Here is a 23,617-nt window from a genome sequence, read left to right on the forward strand (position 1 = left end):
AAATAAGAGACTTTATAAATGCATTCTACAATTCTTGCCTCTTTGGAAACCTTTGAACATATCATAAATAGAATCAAAAGTCAATGACTGTCATATTTTTTCACATTTAAAAGTACAAACCTCTCCTATCGGAATCGTTTTCCCTATAATTTCACGGCTATGACTATTTGACATTCCTGTAATATTTTGTGTGCATGTGACGCATTTAAAAGTCTGATAAATTATTTTGGTCAATGCAAAGATATGCTTCTTTTTAGTTGATACTAGAGGCGTCTTCCATAATTATATTTGTACAGGTAAGCGTCCTTGAAGCACTGCAGAAGTCCTAAAAACAAACAAACCACTGCCGTGTGGGGATTGTAGAAAACGACGCGTACGATTACAACATTCATTGATGGATTCTTTTTAAAGGAATTGCCTCTGTGGAAAATAAGGTAAATAAAATACGAGAAATATGATATTTTTTTCAGTTCCCTGTATTCTGTAATAACTCCCCCACCTCCTCCATCTTGTTAAATGTTGTGCACTGGGCCTTTTGCAAGTATAAGTAGCAAGTTTGACCTGTATCACCTCTACAGAAAAATTGTTCCGATGTTACGCAATATACCTCTACTTTCTCTTTCAACGAGCTTTTTATTCAATGCGTGATATCTGAAACGAATTGTTTATCAATGCACTGAGTATGAATATAATCAATTTTTAACTTGCAAGTAAGAAGCATACAAAAAATGCACTTAAATTTGTTTTTGCCATCATTCTAAACTACATGATTAAAAGTTTCCAATTTTTATTTGATTGATTTGGGTAGGGGAGTTTAATTGCACAATTTCTTCAAAAAATAATTTTAAGAAAACTTTCCTAAATTTTAAACAAAAATATTTCCATTTTCCAGTATCTTTGTGATAAAACTACTAAGCTTTATCGATTTGGTAATATATATTCCAATCCATTTCATCAATAATTGTTTTAATACTTTTTAATAATCGTATAATAGCTAAAAATTATGTGTATAATTTATTATCACATTTAGCATAAAGCACTTCCGGTGTACCGAAAAATCTTCCCGCTTTTTTGGATTTGATCACGCCCGAATGTTTTTGATCGCCTCAAATACTCAATACTCAATGCTAAATAAAACTAATCACATGCAGCAAACCAAAACAATCTTCTTGCTTCAGTTGCAAGCTTTGACTGTTTAAACTCCAAGACTAGTGAGGTGTGTCCTAACAGCATTTCGCTGCAAATTGCGCGTAAATGAACATATACTTAATCACAGCGCTATTGTACCTAAAAGCAGTCAATGTATCTACATGTATCTCTATCTATAGAAGAAATCTGTGATGTCTTTAGTTAAAAAGAAGCCAAGAGGACCTTATATATCCGCTGGTGGTGTAGCAATCTCTCATTTCCATCAATTACGTGAAATCAACTGGAAATTGAAACGGATGGCTAAATTTTGATATGAAAATTTTAATCATTTCTTAATACCTCTAATAATTTACCTGAGAATGCCTACTTATAGTCGCAACTTTTTTATGGTAACAGTGGTTTGAGTTACTGACGTGTGAAATGCCATAGCAGCGTCTCAACGAGATTCCGATCTTATCTTTCTCCCTTTTGTCACTTCTTCACTTTTTCTAGAATTATCTTCAGGGTAAGTTAAAAAAATAAATAACTGAACTTATTAAATAAACATCTCGCGTTGTTTTTATTTTCACTTAAGATATACATGTAGCTCACTGTCTCCCGATACAACACATATTGATCGCAGGTGATGAAAATGTACATACATGTGGGCAACAAAATTTTAAAATAGCATGATTCGATGAAATTTATGCATACATCAATAATATTTTGATCTACAGGTAACTGATACGGGTAAAAGAATGTTTGAAATGAACAACACAGGGACACTGCCTGTTCTTCTTGCCCTCGCTGCCATTGTTTTAACTTCCATCCTTTTTGTGATCTTGAAATTCTGCAGAAACTCTAAGAGGTAGGGTTTTTTTTTCAAGCCTTTACTTGATTCCATGATGCAAGGAAGTCTATAAATATTTTCAAAAGTATACATGTATAGGGATCCATGACGCCATTTAGCGTATCTTAACCAAATGTTACATGCACCTTTGGGGTAAAAAATCGAACGCGAACGAAGCTGGGTTCTGCTACATTGCTTTAGATTCTCGTTAATTCCCAACTAGTGTATTTTAGATTGCAATATATATTATGACCTTTGATGGAGAAAAGATTTTATATTAGCCCATATGCGATGGATATATGTGAATATTGTAAATATGAACTGATTTTCATAAAGTGCATGATTTAGAATCCATTACAGGGTATGAGCATGAAACAAGATTCCAGCGCAGAGAGATTTTGATATTCATCATTTTCTTAACAGGCTTTAAGGTGTCATGCATGTTTATTGTTTATGGTCTATAGAGTTCCAGCGCAGACGGTCCCAGAAGATGTGGTACTTTTGCACCACTGCGGTCAGGGACCTCACGCCCCCAGCTTGTCGCCATTCATCCTCAAACTGGAGACTTTTCTTAGAGTGACCCAGACTCCCTATCAGGTCTGTTTTTGCTTTTGGAGTATCATACGATCAATAAAATAGACTCAGTTTTTTTTAATCTTTAAATAACTTCATGGGCCAGCTTACCATTTTAGGAAACCGCTGGTTGATGGAAGAGACTGAGTCTTGCCTGAGTCTTGTTGTATTTGGCATTCAGGACATTTATATCGACATTACTGTACTTTTGCATTAAATAGCGATTCAAAAATGAGGGATGTTAAGAAACCAAGCTTATAATTATTTCAGAAAAAAAACCAGGAACTACCGTACATGAAAAATATGTAACTATAGGAATTTTGAGAAGGCTTTGATTGTAAATGAATATTTTTTGGAGGTACAGAGTTTATCCTTACTTTGTACAGATTTTATGCAAACACGATTTCACCACATTTTAATTTAATTTTTGAATACGTGTAGATTATTCGAGATTACAAAATGGGACCAAAAGGCAAAGTACCCTGGATAGAGTATAGTGGGACCAATATGTGCGATTCTCAATTGTGTATGGAATATTTGAAGATCAAGTTAAACCTAGATCTAGATGATCACTTGTCTGTCAAAGAAAAGGCCATTAGTACAGCCTTCCAGCGAATGGTGGATGAACATACCTATTGGTGAGATGTGGGATGAGATTGGTGATATGATAATTAATGGTATAGGAGGACATTCTCTCTCTCTCTCTCTCTCTCTCTCTCTCTCTCTCTCTCTCTCGTCGCACAGTTTGAATTGCTGCCTATTGTTGTTCAGCTAAATATGTTTCATTAGGGTAATGGTACACTGGAGATGGGATTTTGATCGAGAGAAGATCTGCTTTAAGCAAGCAAACTGGGGGAGCCTCGCTCTGACTGTCTCTGCGTACCTCCAAAGGAGGGCCGCCTGGACGCAAGGCGTCGGCAGACATAACAAAGAGGAGCTGTTGGAAATAGTCAGGAAAGATTTCTCAGCATTGTCAGATTTTCTAGGTAAATAGTTAAGTTGATAGTGGACATATTTTGGGATGTATACGCCATTCTAAATTACTCATAGATTTGCATAAAAAAGTTAACCTTATATTGAGTCGTTTATGCAGAAATAAGGCACGCTGATCAATGATAATATCTTGAATAAAAGCCCCGAGCAGAAATTGTTGCCGTCGATTTTAAGATTACTGACTGCAATATGGACGCTATACAGTATATCAGAATTTGATGTCGGGTTTCCACTACAGTGCTAATCTTGCTTCAATCTGATTCTTACACTTTAAAACTTAAGCAAGTGCACCTTCTTAAAATCATTTTGAATTAAAATATTTTGTTTATTCCTATCCACATGAACGTTCTTGGATGTATCCGAGGAGGAGGGGGGTACATTTACGTGATTGTACAATTCCTCCCAATACTAGTTAAAACACACCACAAACGTTTTAAACTTTAGTAATGGGGTGTTATTCTCTTTATTCAGTGACATACATTACCGGCAAATTTAAGTTTTATATTGAATATGAAACGTAGCCAAAGATCACCTGGCTGAAGCCACTAACAGCAGCCACTAAGTCCTTAGAAGCTAGCAGACAATAAGGAAATTCATCAAAGTACTGAGAGTACTCGAACAGAAAAATTTTTTTTACATTATTATCGACATATTACAATTAATATCAAAATGATTAATGGTCAATAATTTGAACGAGCATTGATGACTTCAGAAGCAGTAAAGAGTTATAATTTCCTCTTTGTTTAATAGAAATGAAATCTGTCTATACGGGTCTTAAGTTATGAAAATAATGTTATCCTAAGTTTAGTCTTATTAAAACAAATGGAAAATCCATATGCATCGTATAAAATGATATGCAAACGTATTATGATATATAAGACATTATAAATTAAATCAAATTTAAAAGCGTACAACGATATTCGATGTATATTCTAATCAAAACACATATAAACGTTGTCAATTGAAAGCGAACGTTTGGGGAAAAAATCTTTTGATAACACATTCGATTCAATACTTACTTTACATTTAATTAGCCTACACCCCCATAAAGCCAAACAAACAAACAATCCAACAAACAAATCTCAATACACAAACAAAAAAACCCCATCAACTTGTGACTCCTTCAAGAGTCAATTTAGCTCATCCGCATATTGTCATATTTTTAGCATTTCACAATGATAATGGGGTGAGGGGTGGACCATTATCTCTTTTATCATTGAAGTGTGCTTCGCCTCGCCATCTATGAGATTGATCAACCCAATATATTTCCGTAGTGAGTCAGTAACTAACTTAATAAGTGTTTTGTTTTCTCGAGGACTATCAAGCGACATATTTATTCACAAATAGCGATGATCTACGCAGAGCCATGTACAAGATGCCTAACACCTCGTCCAATTTAACTCATTTAAACTCTTCAAAATTTTCAATCTCACCTTTCAAATACTCTTTAAAAAGCTTTGCTTCACCTATGTTCACTTACAATGTTTTGTTGCTATTCAAATTTAAAAGTTTTCTCCCTTTCCTCTGCGGAGATTTGAGCAAATTTCGACGCTGCCATTTTGTTCTGCTCCAGACAAAACAATATGACGTCAATATTCTAAGGGCAGCTACTCTAATTTTAAAGAATTTCAAAGGGCAACTACTCCAAATACTTTAAGAACTTACAGCATGCGGTTTATGTATTAAATACTATGAAATGTCGAAATGAGTAAAGGAAGCGTCGGCCAATGACGGCCATATTGCCTCATATTATTTCTCACCGAACAAATATAGATTATATATGAGGCAATCACGTGCTATGTCTAAACCAATGAAAGTGTGACATTTCAGTCCAAGGGAAACCAATTCAGTATAGACTTCGATACCTGCCTCATTGACATATGATTTGTTTTTAATTTTTTTAATATAAAGATTATATAAATATATACTAGCAAGAGCCATACTTTACTCTCATATCGATCCATTTTTAAGCTAATTGTGCATGCATGTACAGTAGGCAGGTAAGTATATGAGTAGGAAGGAAATAAATAATAGGATATTTTGAACTTAAAAAAAAACAGAATAAAGAGAAAAAATAAACGGCTTAAAAAATTGCGTATAGTCTTGAACAACGTAATCATGCTTTAGAAATAATATTTTAACGGTCGATATATTAAAAATTTGGTATAGCTGGCATGTTGAAAATTTTTAACTTACATTCACTTCGCAGTGAATTTGTATTTACTGGCACCCAGTATATTTAAAATTCAAAATATGCATGACATTCCACTCTTAATTTATTGAAATTAAAATGGAGAACGAAAACAACAAAAGTGACGCTTCATCAAATCCCACATGATTTTTATCGTTACTTGCAAGTTTTGTTTCTCTATTTTAAAGGAACAAAGCACTTCTTTTTCGGAGACAGGCCATCATGTGTGGACTGCAGTGTTTTTGGGCAGCTATCACAGTTCCTGTGGCATTTACCGGGGTCAGAGCCCAACGCCATGCTTAAAAGTATACGTCACAAAATCATATTGGATTGAATTTTATTACTGAGTACTACTACATGTATATTCATTTGCCACCGACCATAGTACAATCAATTGATTTATATATACACATATTTCTACAAGGATCAAATCAATGTCTAGCATTATTGGAAATTATTTTTAAATTATGATTTTACTTGATGAATTCATATTAATTTAATTCAATGAAAAAATGCATTTTTTTAAAAATCTTATTTGGATTCTGAGTTTCCATTCTGCAGAGAGGTTTGAGGACCTCTTATTTAAAACATAGGTGGACACACGTCTCTAAAGATACCAACACTTCCACTTGGTATGCTCACCTATTGATGATGCTCACACATATTCGATATGACAGTTGATACTGAAATAATGCTAAGATATGGAACGCCATAGCTACCTTATGTGCCTATTTCATGTGAAGATGGTGCTTTATTATATTATGCTGTGGTTATTTCATGTAAAGATGGTGCTTTATTATATGAAGGTGGTGCTTTATTATATGAAGATGGTGCTTTATTATATGAAGATGGTGTTTTTTTATATGAAGATGGTGCTTTATTATATGAAGGTGGTGCTTTTTTATATGAAGATGGTGCTTTATTTTATGAAGGTGGAGCTTTATTATATGAAGATGGTGCTTTATTATATGAAGATGGTGCTTTTTTATGTGATGATGCTTTTTTATGTGAAGGTGCTTTTTTATGTGAAGATGGTGCTTTTTTATATGATGGTGCTTTTTAATGTGAAGGTGGTCACTCGGAACTCCTCTTATTTTTGAATAGTGGGTTAACCATTTATGTATTATTTCGAAATATTGAAAGTAAAACAAAAAATTGATGCGATCAAAATCCATTTGATACACTATTGCTAGTTCCTCTTTTTTCTAGCACAATTAGTATATACATGTAAGCTATCGAGAAGATCTAGCTGTGTACGACTTTACCCCAACCAAACTTACATCTATTAAGTGACAACTATATAATGACGGAATATTACAAGATTTAAAGCCTAGTAACGTTATCCTGAAAAGCAGAAAATTGAATTTAATAATTATTTGTGTTTAAGCGAAGGTTATGCCCTAGCAATCTGATTAAAATAAGATCTTTGATCCGCTCTTAATTGGGAGTTGGTTTTAATCAACTCTCCTATGCCGTTACTCAGACAAACCGAAAGTGAAACAGTGTTTGGACCTCATCACAAATCATCGCTGCTGACAAGACTTAGTTCTTGAACATAATTGATTAATTCGATGTAATGTATGCTAAAGCATTGTTTTTTCAAGGAAACTTATTTATAAATAGCTTGAAAATAGTTAGATTTTAAATGGTACGAACAATTTAGATATTTTTTGTAGTTGTATGTATTCCTACGCCAGAGTTCAATATAGTCTCGTTCAACTCGACGCTCGGCTGTCTCCGTAAATCTCCGACAAGCAGAGAGTCTCCCTTGCTTGTCGGAGATTTACGGTGTCAGCCGAGCGTTTGGTTGAACGAGACTATAGAGTTCAATATTGCTTGGATCCATACAATTTTCGAGAAATATTTCTATTACTGATTGATTGAATTAATTTTGTCTTTAAATATTATTTAAGATGATTCATATGGGGGGTTTCTCGACAGTCTTGTCGAAAAAGTCAAAAAATTCATATTATAAAAATGTGCGTAATTCAAATACAAATTAGAAACTACATGTACTTGTCATACAAAATAACATATCATTGATTTTAAAATGAATAAACATCGATAAAATCAACTCTCGTCAGTTCTTCAGTACTTTGATTTTGTTATTGTCAACGCCCAGTCGGTCTTCGTCATTGATGACCGTTCCTCTTTAACCTAAGTGGTGAGTTGGAGGAAGAGCTCACATTCTGAGTGTTTCAAAAAAAAAATTATAAAAAAAAAACAAATAAAGGAACGGATTGAGGATCTGATTTTAAATAGACTGACGCCCTAGGTGATAGGATTTGACTTGAAGATAAAGTAAGGGAAAGTCACAGGGAAATGTCTACTATACTATAATATAGCTCAAAGAAGGCCCTTTTATAAGTGGTAAAGGCAAAATTAAAATGTCAAGAAATACTGACAAAATATTGTATTATTCAATTAATCATATTTGTCAATTCAGTTGAGATTAAGTCGTACAGTTCATCTCGTAACATAAATACTTATTATGCTAAAAAAGAGAAACTAGCAATTGTGTATTTAATGGATTTTAACTGTATCAATTTTGTTCTAGTTTCAAATTTTCGAGATAATAAATGTTTAACTCAGTCTTCAAAAATAAAGTTCCGAGTGACCATCTTCACATTAAAAAGCACCATCACATAAAAAAGCACCATCACATAAAAAAGCACCATCTTCATATAACAAAGCACCATCATCACATAAAAAAGCACCATCTTCATATAATAAGGCACCATCTTCATATAATAAAGCACCATCTTCATATAATAAAGCACCATCTTTACATAAAAAAGCACCATCTTCATATAATAAAGCACCACCTTCATATAATAAGGCACCGTCTTCATATAATAAAGCACCATCTTCATATAATAAAGCACCATCTTCATATAATAAAGCACCATCTTCACATGAAATAACCACAGCATAATATAATAAAGCACCATCTACATATAAAATAACCACATAAGGCAGCTATGGCGTTCCATACAATGATAAAATGGCTATCTATTTCCTGATGCCACTTCTCTAACAGTTATCGTCACCACAAACTTGTTTCATGATTCTGTTGTTCCTAATGGAGGTTGACACCTGAAATAATAGTAATGTCAATAATCCGAAAACCACTTAGATATAAAGATAGGGACCTAAAATGTTCCTTTATTTTATTTGTGACTGATGTCACATGCCATTTTGGGGGGAAATATAGGGTCCCAAACAGAAATGATAATTTTCCTGAGTTTTTTGCTAAAATTTGACTTAGAAATGGATAATTTGAAGAAATTAAACAAATATTTATAGTTTAAACTATTATTTAGTTATGATTTTAATACAGTATGAAGTTGAACACATGTATTGACTATAAAAGTAAAATCTATGTCGAAGTTTAAAAATCTTTCCTTTACTGGTGGCTTCAAATGCCAGTACATAATGAACACAACAACAGATGTTACAAAATTTTGGAGTAATCAAATTATTATGCAAATAAAAAAATCATAGTAATGTCATCTTTCCATAACTTTGCATACAACTAGACGTACATTTAATGTCTAATTAATTTAAAAGTAAAACAAGTAGGGTCACATCTCAAATATTTGAGATATAGCATGAAATAAGCTAATTTTAGACCAACATTGTTAATTTTTTCTTAGCTTCTATGAAATATAAGCTGAATATGCCAAAATATATCGATAGAAAAGTCAATAATTGTTTAAATATGTATTTTTTAGAATTTCATTAATATATCGTAACACAAATTATCTAGAAGTTTGGTCTGCGGTGAAAATTAAGAAGCTTAAGTAACAGTACTCTTAAACTAGTGAGTTATAAAAATTGTTCATTTCTTTCTTGAAAACCTTCCGCCACAAAATATAGTTCCTAACTAAACTCTGTAAAAATGAAATCTTTTAAAAACAATTCTATTCAATATAGTTTATTTGGAATAGTAAAATATAAATATGCTACTAGAATTAATATGTGATGCAGAATTTTCAGACTAGAGGTGACCCACCATGGCTACCCAAAACCTTAGGAGCAAACCTCGTTAATTAAAAACAAATATATGGCGTAGTCATGAAAGAAAAGAATGTATATACGGTATATTGAATATGGTATATTTAGAATGGCATGACTTTTCATATATATATTTAATGTTTGTGAGAAATTTTTCATATTTCAGAGGAATTCCTCAACTTGTATGAATTCTGTCATCGGATGAAGGATCATTTTTGGCCTGATTGGAATGACAACATTTTGTTACCCACAAATTCATAGTCTAAATACCCCAACTTTTTCTATCTTTTCCCAGAAGTGTTACCTATGATATTTGTTAATGCTTTATAAACATGACACACTTCCTGAGTGATTTGGAGCCTAGGCCGAAATATCTGACGTTTTCCTGGCCTTTTTAACGATTTCATTATTTTACATGCCAGGAAAACGTCAGAACCCGCCATTACAATTGTGTGTATTCTTCAGTGAAGAAATAACAAGGAGAGGATCATAATTATGCTTCCTTTACTGCTGCCATTTTCATGTGCCTGAAGTTGTGAGCACTGTGATACAAAGTATTCTTTACATGCAGATTTTTCCTACTATATCAAAATAATAGACTCGAATTTTTTTGGCCTTTAATACCGATAAACTGTTGCTGTATTTCGCTGTATTTCGTTTTAAATATCTTAAACATCATTGTTACTTGAAGATTACCAATTTTTTTTTTATTTTTTTCTCAATCAAGCTTCACTAATTAATAATCAACGAAAATTTCTCAAAAAATTCTGATGATGGAAATCAAATTTTTGGATTTTACAGTCTTGCGCATGCGCATTACATTCACGCTAAATCACAGGAGGTTCTTTAGTTTATGTTTCCGCAATATCATATTTGAATGGATAAACTCAGAAACGATAAAACGAATACGTGTAAGTTTTCATTGGAAATTTGCTAATATATTCTGTTCATCAAAATACGGGAGATAACTCTAACACAGTGCATTTACTATGAAAAATCCCGAGAGTTCCGAATGTCAACATGGTGTGTTTTAAAATGAGTAAAAACACGTTGGTGAAAAGTGTTGAATTCTTCAATATTTATAATATGAATTGAATATTTTGATGAAAGGTATTTACTGTCTCAAAGTGGTTTATTATGAATAAATTCACTGTTTTTCAATGCAACTTCATTAATTTTCTCCTTAATCGTTTCGGAGCGATTCTGTAATTTTCTACTACTTTTATACTGGTATATCAGGCACGTAGCATCAGGGGGGGCCAGGGGGGGCCTGGCCCCCCCACTTTTTCTCGCAGCAACAAATTTTTTAAAATTTACATATAGAAAATGGAATTACCATGAAGTTGCCCCCCCCCCCCCCACTTTTTTGGGAGTATGTAAAAAATTGATATGAAAATAAGGAAAGAGGATTGAAATTTAAGTTATATACTACGGCAGCCCCCCCCCCCCCCCCCCCCCCCCCCCCCACGGATTAGGATTTTGACGAATTTGGAAAAGTTTAAATTTTCCTTTTTTTTTTTTTTTTTTTTTTTTTTTTTTTGCTTGTCAAGATTTTTTGGATGAGTCTGGCCCCCCCACTTTCAAAAACGATGCTACGTGCCTGTATATGGCCTATTGGGGGCAATTTAACTGTGATGAGGGCCTGTCCCGAGACACAGATTATTCTAACTACGCAGAGTGTAGTGAAATTAATAGCATTATTTTAGGCTTATAGTTTTGTTATGTGACAACATTATATACGGTATGTCGATGTATCTATTTGAGACTATTATATTTCGTAAATGTCCGATATCATATAATCAACGAAAATTTCTCAAAAAATTCTGATGATGGAAATCAAATTTTTGGATTTTACAGTCTTGCGCATGCGCATTACATTCACGCTAAATCACAGGAGGTTCTTTAGTTTATGTTTCCGCAATATCATATTTGAATGGATAAACTCAGAAACGATAAAACGAATACGTGTAAGTTTTCATTGGAAATTTGCTAATATATTCTGTTCATCAAAATACGGGAGATAACTCTAACACAGTGCATTTACTATGAAAAATCCCGAGAGTTCCGAATGTCAACATGGTGTGTTTTAAAATGAGTAAAAACACGTTGGTGAAAAGTGTTGAATTCTTCAATATTTATAATATGAATTGAATATTTTGATGAAAGGTATTTACTGTCTCAAAGTGGTTTATTATGAATAAATTCACTGTTTTTCAATGCAACTTCATTAATTTTCTCCTTAATCGTTTCGGAGCGATTCTGTAATTTTCTACTACTTTTATACTGGTATATGGCCTATTGGGGGCAATTTAACTGTGATGAGGGCCTGTCCCGAGACACAGATTATTCTAACTACGCAGAGTTTAGTGAAATTAATAGCATTATTTTAGGCTTATAGTTTTGTTATGTGACAACATTATATACGGTATGTCGATGTATCTATTTGAGACTATTATATTTCGTAAATGTCCGATATCATATGCAATGTCAACCCGTGCACGCACGGGTCAAAGTCTGGTAATTACATAAAATAATAATATTAAATAATAACCAGTACAATGCAGCTACTCTACATGACTAGTAAAAGATGATTTGCAACAAAATTCCCCATTTTTCACGGAATGAATGATAAGTATTCATTTAACGTTTTTCAAGGGCTTTCTATTGACCTGAAAGAAAAAAGAAAATACATATTAGACATCAAATAAAAAAATCAAGTAAAAAAACTGCAAAAATATTTAAAGAACACTAAACAAATCACAGTTCAAACAAATACAATTATGTTCTTAGTTCGTTACACTCAAACGAACATAAATTATTTACCATATAAAACAACACATTATTATAGGATAGGAGGCGAAGCGCTCAGATTTTATTCAACCACATTACATAAATTCTCTTTTTCTATTTCTTATCAAATCCAATCACAGTAAATCAACTCGATCAATCAATCTCTCGTTTAACTCCATCCATATGCTCGTTTAACTCCATCCATATGTACAATCATCAAACTACAAAAGATAAATTATAACTTTAATACTGATAGCAAATCGATTATTATAAATAACATATCACAACAAGGGTTGGGTGGATGGGAAAATCTCTAATACGTGAACTAAGTTAAGAATCTGAGCCTTCGAATGGCTCATTTACCAAATACACGCCCTTAAATAACATCTCCACTCATGCGTACTAGTTACTATATAAATAGCCAATCAATGTGAAAACCAATCATCCGTACCAAAACAAACCCGCCTACTTTCCCACATGTACAAATAATGCTCAGTACCCATGATAAATACAGTTTAACTCCGATATCTCGAACACCGATATCTCGATTACAATGGATATGTCGAAGTGATTTTTGAGTCCCAACTACTTATTTTTTAAGTAATTTACCCTCCATATCTCGAATACTCGGATATCTCGCAGTTTTTTCAACAGCCCCATCTAGTTCGAGATAACGAAGTTTGACTGTACATTAATTATAACCTGTTTGTATTTATAATGGAGAAAAAACATTTGATACCTGTATCAAAATTCATTGCACTAATAGAAAAAGTTTATCAATTTTAAAGCATTAAAAAAATCGCAATTTAACGATGTAAGTCAAAAATGTGTTTCAAAACCTTAAGTTGTCTACAAAATTTATTTGTTTGTTTGTTTGTTTGTTTTTTCGAGCTGTCGTTTTTCAATCTCTGCAAGCCAGATTACCACCATGAAAAAATTATACAGTCTGATGTGCATTTCAAGTTACCATGTTACCACCTTTTATTAAACATAGGTAATCACAGATTACAAAGCTCACCGAGACTAGGCATCACCTTTAAAAGCATTACCTTTATTAGACCACCTTTATCATATTATATTAAAATCATAGTTAATGATCTTGGATAAACATGGATATTGTTTTGATACAATATCGTATTACTATATAATATGTTTAAAAATTGTATGATAATCATATGTTCATTTCATACAGTATTATGAGATATGTAACGGCCCTGAGTGCTTGCTATGCACAAATATATATACGCAATCCTGCACGAGAATTACCCGTGAATTTTAATTCTACCAAGTTACGAATTTCTCGTAAATATTGCTTCTTTTAAATTATAACACAAAAATCACCTGTGTTTGGACCCATATTTAAGTTATTAACGAGGGTAATTAAATATAAGACTTATTTAAAGTTTACGTAAATTTATTAAACGAAGAAATAACAAGGCGTATAATAATCAACAATAACAAGTACACCTACAATTAAATCACTGACAATCGGGAATTACCCAAATTGTACAGTGATACTAGCACAACCCTCGTGTGTACGTTAATTCAATTAAGGGGGGGAGGGGCGCACTAAACGAGAATGACCCGATTAGTGTACAAATAAATATTACTGAAATCGAGAAATAATCTAGAATTACCAGACTATATCTCACTTAACTGTTACCGCAAAACTTTACCAATTATTCTCAACAATAAAACTAGATTTACGAATAAACTATTCCTACTGTAACAATATATTATCAAATATCGATAATTCACTTATTTAGAATAATAAAATTCCAAAGAACTATTAACGATTACTAATTATTTAATCGGTAAGACTTCAGAGATTTACCCTTTGTCTAACCGTAAATAAAATGAACTATGTCGTCTGTATCGAAATTAATCCAATACAAACTCCCTAAATATTAATAAATATCGTGTAAACGACATTAACCCGTAATACAACGATGAAATAATAAATAATTTACTCAAAATCCCCTAATTCTACCTAAAATAATCGAAGTAGTAAAAAAAAACACCCTCTAACCTCAATTGCTAAACCCCGAGTCCACCGGATAGAGTGATCTCCCCTATTTATAAACATACAAAGTCCCCCCGGCGACCCACGCGCTTCCCTAGGGATCACCGGCAGCCACCGGCAGCCACCGGCAATAACATAGATTAATGTATAAAATATAATTCAACAATTAAATTAGGTGATTTACACAATATATGACAAATAAAATTATAGCAATTCATACAACAACAATTTAATACAGAAATCGCAATAAAACCTAGTGTACAAAAAGTTGTAATTTACATCGGGCGTGAAATACTGAAATTCCAATACTGTAATGGCGGTATATAAAAACGAAAAGATACAGGCTTGGAAAAATCATGAAAACGTTTAAAGTAGAGCTTGCCAATGAAAATAAAAGACCAGGAAGATTGAAATACAATCAAATAATCACGTTCATCTGATGCAGTAAGTAATAATATGTAAACGGTGTGACCGTTGGACCGAGCGCAGATTTAACACAGTGCAGTTTGATTTTTGTAGAATAAAATTTATTTGAAACGCACACAGTAGGATCCGCCTGATTGCCTACTCAAATCATTAGCCCAAGTTTTACTAAACGTTGCGTGCTCAGTCTACATTGTGACGTCATATTTCAGACGTAAACGTTCAAGTTTTGTCTTCGGAAATAGCCGAAGAGAGTAACGTTATTCCGACCTATTTTTTATTTCTTCTTTCATTGTTTATCAATTTAATTCATATGAATGCCGCTGTAATAAAATTAAATACTTTATTCGGTATCTAAAAGATCAGTTCCTTGACCTTAATGTTTTTATTTTCCATCTGATAATTTGATAAGACATACATAGAACATGTCGTGTTTCTTGATTAAAGCACTATTGAAAATTATCTGGTTTCCTTTTTAATTTCTTTTAATTCGAATTACCTTCTATTGAAACACTGGAACTTATTTAATCGAGTTTAGGGGCAACAAACATCGATAAGTAGTGATCAATCAATGATCGAACTAACTTTTTAAAAACAAAATGGCTGCCAAGATGGCGGCGCCCAGGGCTGGAAGAAATTTTTTTTGGCCTTAGTACCCCTGATTCAACTTTCATTTTTCACTGATTTTCTTATATATACGTGTTACCATTAATCCTCGCTTCGCGAGGCGGGCTTCGCCCGCCTCTCGCTGCGCTCGGTAATAGTGCAAATTAAGATATCTTGTTGTAAAATACAATCGGTAAATAAGGGGAACATGTCAAAAAGCATTATCGCATAGCCCCCTAACTCCGTCACTACCCTAACTCCGTCACTTTCGGGAAACTCCTCGCCGTTTGAAATCAAATGCGATTATGACGTCATTTTTTGCATGTCAAAAATCTTCAATCAAATGTCAACAATTTGCAACGGTTAAATATAAGAATGTGTTCAAACATAACAAAATTACACCTTGTTCATTTTATGCAACAATAATTGCGTGAAATCAGCTAACACCTTTTCACGGGTGCACTAAAATAACGATATTTCTGACACGCGGGCCTATTTGATTATTTACCGTGGTCAGTCATTTTAAGAGAGGTCAAGATGAAACATTTCACATTTGTTCAGTCCGCAATATCGTTTATGCACTACACTTGATGATAACGTCAAATCGCTCATGCCGTAATTTTTGGCGGCCTTATAGTTAAAGAGAGTTACAGATATATACGGTATGTCGGTATTTAGAATATGCTACATTTATTAAAAATGTAATAAATAAATAACATAATCATTTATATATTCATTTTTGATATGATATATTTGAAATACATGTATGTAAGGACAGAAATCAAACAGCATCCATACATTCCTAAAAGGTTATTGTGATTTTTGGTACAAGAGCCCCATTTTTTTTTTATTCTGGCGATCATTTCACTTTGATGAAATGATATACAATTTAAATTGTATACACCGATTTTACTTATTATAATTTGACCTAGATACAAGTTGAGTTTAAACTAAATTGTTGATGTGTCTTCATTCCCTGGCGTATCATATATCATGTGGGTGACGGAGTTAGGTTCATAAGTTATGATAGCACGTGTGATAAACGTCGTATTCAGAGGGCTTATTTGAGTAATGATAAACATATTTTTATTAATAATTTTATAAATTATAACGTTTCAGATTATATTTAGTAATTGCAAATGATAAAAACCGCAAAAAAAAAAATTTCAGAGAAACGCGGAATGTTTTCTGCTTATGGTGACGGAGTTTGGGTACTTGGGGATACATAAAAAAAATTCAATTCTACATTATCACAATCGTCACAGATACAATGTGTATCAATACAATACTATAAAATACGATATTGCATCCTATGATACTTACAAAAAATATCATTCAATATGATTAAAACTGTAATAAATAATGATGCAGTATGATATTATAACGTATGATTTAACATCGTATTGTGTTATACATTGTATTTGATCACATAATACAAAATCATAATATAAAATATATGATACAAAGATGTATTTTATGATACAATATCATATCACATAATTCATCTCAATATTGTTACATTTGATATTATATTGTATAATATAGTATGATGTTGTATTGTATGATATTGTATCATATTCGATACATAACATTATATTGTATCATATGATACAAAATAATTTGATGCAACATTGTATCATATCATATGATGTGATAAAGTAATATATTCTATAATACAATATCATATGAAACAATATCGTATTATACAATTTCATGTGATATGATAATATATTATATCAACCAATATCACATTAAACGATATCATATCATATGTTTTCATATATGATTTATATCTTATACAATATCGTATCATATGATACAATAATTTAACATGCGACCTGTTCCAAAAAACTAACCCTCATCCAACATCCGAAACCTATTGCTCAGATTCAGCATTCAAGACTGTCATGTGCATCAGAATCATAAAACGCATCACCCATGCAAGTTTTATGAAATTATGACCAGTAATAACTAAGATATAATCATAAGAGTTCTAGAGCACCTGCTCAAAAAACTTTAACCACTTTTAAAACCTTAACCTCCTCCAGCATCCGAAACCTTGGGCTCAGATTCAGCATTCAAGCCTGTGTAAACAGATAGCCATGCTATGACCTTGAATTGCTAGTATTACATATTGGTCAATATGATACTTATGTGTACCTAGGTTCTGCGCACTGAATGGTGTTAATGATAATTAACAGAATGAACTCTGTGAATCTCGTAGCACTGCGTAGTATTCCTAAATGATGTTATATAACCAGGTGAATAATACGGGCATTATAATATCCAAATTGAGAGTTTAAAAACAAGTGTCATATTTGGCGATTCTGTGTCTGCAACGATAGCTCTGGTACTCTATATTGAGTCATGTATTGTGTATTCTATATATTAACTTTTGTATCCTTTTATGCCATGTAGGAATGAACGTATTATGAGTAAGTGATGCGTCATACCTAGGTGGGGGACTCTGAGACTCAGGACTCGGAGACTCAAACCCTGCATCAGTATATACTCTTTGATTGGCAGTTTTGAGGCTTTTGTTACTTTATTTAGAAATAAAATATTAATCCTAATTTTGAACACTAAATGTTCACTCATGATCGTCGTAAATGGGCCGAACTAGTCAGAACTGTCCATCAAAAGAAAAATATTATATATATACATGTGAAATGAGGTTGAGTAGATTCTTAGATTCTTTGATTTGGACTGCTTTTAATTGTTGTAACTTTGACTATACGATCACGCTTTAATAAAACCGCTTGAGAAAGAAATACTGTACTTGTGGTCACTAAGTTTGAGCTAACCCTCAATTGGATCCGTAAGACAGAAGGCTTACACCTGTCGGGTGCATCCGTATCATAAGATGAACCATCCATGCAAGTTTGCTGAAGTTAGGACCAGTAATAACTAAGATATATCTTTTAACATCCTTGATAATGGAGATCAGGCTCTGCATCTTATAGTAGAGTGACAAAGATAAAGTCGCTTATTTTTCGAGTTTAATGAATATTTGACGTTAAAACTAAAATTCAGTCCTTAAGGTAAAGATCTAGTAAATGATTCCAGACTGTCTTTTTGTTGCTAACAGTATACTATATTCATTACCCAATATTGATTTTGGGTTTTCTGAGGATTTATTTTTTTCCTTTTTAGGCGGAAGCGCCTATTGCAATTGCTTTCATGACCTTCTACGTCAAAGGTCAAATTCCTGCCCTTTTTCATGGTAGCTCTATCTGATGTTATTTAAACTAAGGGCATACAACTCTTTACCCCCCCCCCCCCCACTGTTCGACCCCTGTTTAAACATCGTTTTTGATAATAGAACTGTGGTATGTCTCAAACTTTTTACTTCATCGTTTTTAATTATCCACTGAAACTGTCTTTAGCAAAGATAGCAATTGGTAGATCTATGAGTTTACGTTTTTTATAGTACAGGAACGAACGATAACTCTTGCGATGGTATGCGACATAAACAAAGGATAAGCACTTTCTGATGCCTTTAGATGAAATTGCGAGGGAAAAAATAGTTCAATTTGAAATTGCGTGTTTATGAGTACAAAAGTAAAAATTAATAGGGAAACAGGTACTGAATGCTTTTTTTTAAACAACAGTGTGTATAAATCTTTTTAAAAAAGATTATTAGAATGCTACCATGCATATAAATTACTTGTAAACATACCAATTTTTCGCGTAGTAATATCAGACAATACTGCATATGCAGTGTAAAAATTTTGTCAACAAACCCACGTTGAGAACAACTGGTGACTGCCCATCTTCGACATAGTAAGGTAAGTTAGGTAACTAATGTGTTATTTCTCATTGTATAAACATTTTTTTATCATTTTAAATTTTCGTGTTACAATAATGGTGATAACGTTTTCTTGATCGAGGAGCTGGTACTTTCTTAATTCGAAATTCTTCTGACTCTAATCCCCGCTTGTATATTGTGACGTGCGGAAGAAACATGTCACAGTGTAAAAGCGGGGATTAGAATCAGAGAAATATCTGATAAGTACATAAATTTTATGAAAGAATTTATGTTGTTTGTGTTAGGCATTCATCGTTAATTCTGAAATGTCGGTCTATAGTTATGAATACTGTACAAGGCGATGCCTATATAATTTCTTTAAAGATTAAAATTTAGCACAATGGAATCGCATATAACGGAAGATAAAGTTTCCTCTTTATAAGTTCATATAGTGATTTTATAATACGTTACGAACTGCACTGTATGATACAGGGTTCATTCATTTTTTGCTTAATTACAAAAAATTACAATATTCAGCTTGGTTTTAAAATGACTCTTGAATAATGCAAATGGATTTTCTCTAAAATATATCTCAAATACAGCTTTAAGTATCATACATGATGCAATTAATTGGTTGATATCATAAATATGCCAGATAGGCTATTACAAAGATATTTAATTGAACATTTAAAAGGAATTAACATGATTTATCCTTTTACCTACCGTATTTACTTGTATCTCAGAATTACGTCATCATTACTCTATAATGAAAGTGACTAAGATTTCCTATGGAAATTTCTCTACGTCATAATTTATGTGATAATTTTGATGACTGCATCCTTTTTTACAATTTTAAATTCATGAGAACTTTGACTATATACCGGTATATCTTTGATCTACCATGTTCATGATTAATTGCAATTCCAAAAAGACTCAAATTATACACCTGACAATGATTATAGGTAATAACCTAACATATATCTATTTGTTCTATATGTATATGTTCTTTCAGATGAATGTCAAGAAACTGATTAACATTAACTGACAAGAGGAAAGAATGAGAGCCCAACATCATTCTTCATTTCTGGTGAAGGTGAGAGTTGCTAAATTTGGGCGCACAGCAAAATTCAAGCAAAACAAAGAAAAAGACAGATGCTGTAAATGCGGTGTTGGCTTCCCAGTTCAGCACTTTTAAAGATGGACAAACATTGCACATTTGCAACTTCTAAATGGAAGCAGGGCCGGCCTCTTATATATGCTGGAATCCTCATCTTAATGGCCTTAACACCATTTTCAAGGTTAGTAAATACACTGTACAACTAAATTTCATTACAATATTCCCCGTGGTTTTCTTGTTTAAGTATGAACTAGTTATACCCATGCTCGGAAAGAGAGGGGTATATTGTTTTACCCTTGTGTGTCCGTTTGTCTATAACACAAATTTTGTCAAAGATATCTCAGCAACAATCGCAGATGCTTGAAATTTTAACTCAGTCTTTGTAAAGGCATGCCATACGGTAGGATTCATTTTTCAAAATATTTGATGTCACCTTCCCTTACATGTAATGTTAACTATGCTTTTTTGTATATACATCAGAGCAGGGGTACAGTGTATCACTAGTGAACATTGACTCACAAATACAATATCTTGTTGTCATATCTTTAATGATTAAGTACATATTCTTGTTCTAAATGCAATTATAAACTGAGGAATTTTGGGGAAAAAAATATTAAACTTTCATTTACAGTTCAATCACTACATTTTCCATTACTTGTATGTAATATACCCAAATAACCTTACAAATATTGATAATTCATATTGTGTGATCTTCTTATATGTTTCATCCTTTATTTGCAAAATACATGTATACTTTTAAAAATAAATTATTTAAGGTAAAACACACATAAATTCAAAATATTTTTTAGATTAATTTTATTTTCAAATCCATGTTTTCTTCATTGGAGGTCAAGTATATTGTATTGAAATATTGCTTGATAACATATCCATTATTCATTTTCATCAACACATTTTAGAATATCCTGCTGAAAAAGACAGCTGTCATTGGTATAATGGATGCAAGACAACACTAGTGAATTGAAATTGTTGATACCACAAATGGCACTCTCTAGGATTACACACTTTCCAAAAATACAATTATGGCATGTAGCTATAAAGGGATTCTTTGGAAGTCTATGTTCTGTAATGGGGGGAATTTCTCTTGAAGATTCCATTAGTATTAAAATAAAAACTTAAAAGTTCAAAGTTCAAATGTCTTCAGTACTAGAGACCTGTGATTTGACAGTACAACATTGAGCAATTGTAAAGGATACATAATTTGTACACCATTGAATATCAATCTATAGTTATCCATAAATTACTTGGCTTTTACATTGTACATGTATTGTAATTCTCAACATTTGCATATATGTTTGATCTTTGTTAAATATATGTATGGTGTATAGTACAGTAAGTAAATACATTCTTTCTAAGTTTTAAACATTTGTCAACAAAATGTATGAACTGCAATCTGAGGATCATTTAGAGGTCTGCAATTCTCCACATATAAAATGACTTTGAAATCAACCTGTTACTGTTAAACTTGAGAATATATTAAGAAAACTTCAAAATCTCTTTATTGATTACCTTTTTTTACTACACATTGTCCATATATTTTGTGTATTATTCTATAAAGCTGATTTCTCAATGGCTTTTGCTTCTCAGGTGAGCAAAGTGACACACAGATTACTTGATTGTGTAAAATACTGTAATCAAGTGATGTACAAATGTAACTTCTGTATATTGGTGAAACATTATTGTAAAGAATAAAATACTGCAGTCTCAGAAGTTCAGTTTACTAAATTCTAATACTATAATACTCTTTCATCATTTTGATGTCAAAATGACTATTTTTAATAAATTGGCATAATAAATGAAAATGTATTCCTGTAATTCAGCTTGCATATGAATATCAATTGTTATACGAATGTACTTCACAAAATAGATGTTTTGATGTTAAAATTGCTTTTCTCATCACTGGATGAAAAATCAAGTTTCAGCAAAACTGAAACTATATGGAAACCTTGCTGAAACTTGAAGTTGAAGTTTCATGTATAGTTTCCGCAATGCGGAAACCATTATATCGATTCAGTAAGTATCCGTTAGGTTTCAGTCAGCAGAAACTTTAGTCTAAGATTCCTGATGGTTTCCGCAATGCGGAAACTAAATTTGAATCGTGTAAAAAGTTGTGTGAATTATTATGGAAATATCAATCAGTTTCAGAACATTTCCGCTAGGTTTCAGTATGCTGAAACTTTAAGTTAAGATTCCTGATGGTTTCCGCAATGCGGAAACTAAATTTGAATCATGTAAAAAGTTGTGTAAATTATTATGGAAATATCAATCAGTTTCAGAACATTTCCGCTAGGTTTCAGTATGCTGAAACTTTAAGTTAAGATTCCTGATGGTTTCCGCAATGCGGAAACTATTACTAAAATTGATTTGAGTTTAATAGTGATATCATTTATTTTCAACAGGTTTAAGTTTAATTCTAGCGTAATGATAATGAATCCGTACATACTAAAATGTATAGTAAGGTTTCAGCGTGACTGAAACTATATGTATACATGTAACTATCTTCAAATGTGGCAAATAAGGCGATTAAGAACCTTACTAAGTAATTAATTGAATTTGAAAAGAAGAACTGATGTCTGATCTTGTTTAATGCATATGATGAAATCATTAATCTTAGGTACTCGGGCACGTGTATACATGTGTATACATTCTTTGTCCAGGTGACCTCCTCTGTGATTTTCCTGTATATTCTGTGTGGATTGCAGGGTTTTTCTGTCAGGAGTGAACAAAAGACTGTTACATAACATATACACAGTACGAAGCGTGAGTTTATAACTGGAGCCCGGCGGGAATTTTTTTTCAATTTGTGTGTACCTGAGTTAGTAAAACTGATAAGTAAATTATAATTATTTAGTAAAATAAATTAATATACCTATTTTGTAAGACTCCTTCTTAAATCATTTAGTTATCATTTGAATGAACCTTGAGGTACAGTAACTAATTAAGCAAACAAATTAAGGTAAAGTCGTTGTAAATTTTTACAAATCGTACCAAATATTCGTACAACCTGAAGTTTAGAGCTAATTCATTTCTTTTTTAATACCACGCCAACACATGTACACAGGAATTTTTTTTAAAAAATTCTACAGTTGATAAAAACAAGTAAAACCCACTTGGAGTTTGAGTCTAATATAATAATTGTT

General features: G+C 32.4%; 1 protein-coding gene across 2 annotated transcripts; it reads left to right on the plus strand.

Annotated features, from left to right (window-relative positions):
• Window positions 1-210: 210 nt before the first annotated feature.
• LOC128167598 (failed axon connections homolog) lies at window positions 211-10,813 on the plus strand. Of its 2 annotated transcripts, XM_052833407.1 has the most exons (8): window positions 211-434; window positions 1,546-1,654; window positions 1,866-1,996; window positions 2,443-2,575; window positions 2,993-3,189; window positions 3,341-3,537; window positions 5,924-6,040; window positions 9,919-10,813. In XM_052833407.1, exons 3-8 carry the CDS (start codon window positions 1,887-1,889, stop codon window positions 10,011-10,013), a joined length of 849 nt encoding a protein of 282 aa, XP_052689367.1. In that variant the 5' UTR covers window positions 211-434; window positions 1,546-1,654; window positions 1,866-1,886; the 3' UTR covers window positions 10,014-10,813. The 2 variants fall into 2 exon arrangements, with proteins under 2 accessions (XP_052689367.1, XP_052689359.1); XM_052833399.1 differs by lacking the exon at window positions 1,546-1,654 and having other exon boundaries at window positions 212-434.
• Window positions 10,814-23,617: the final 12,804 nt, after the last annotated feature.

Source organism: Crassostrea angulata, chromosome 1 (assembly GCF_025612915.1).
Source record: "Crassostrea angulata isolate pt1a10 chromosome 1, ASM2561291v2, whole genome shotgun sequence".
Lineage (NCBI taxonomy): Eukaryota > Metazoa > Mollusca > Bivalvia > Ostreida > Ostreidae > Magallana > Magallana angulata.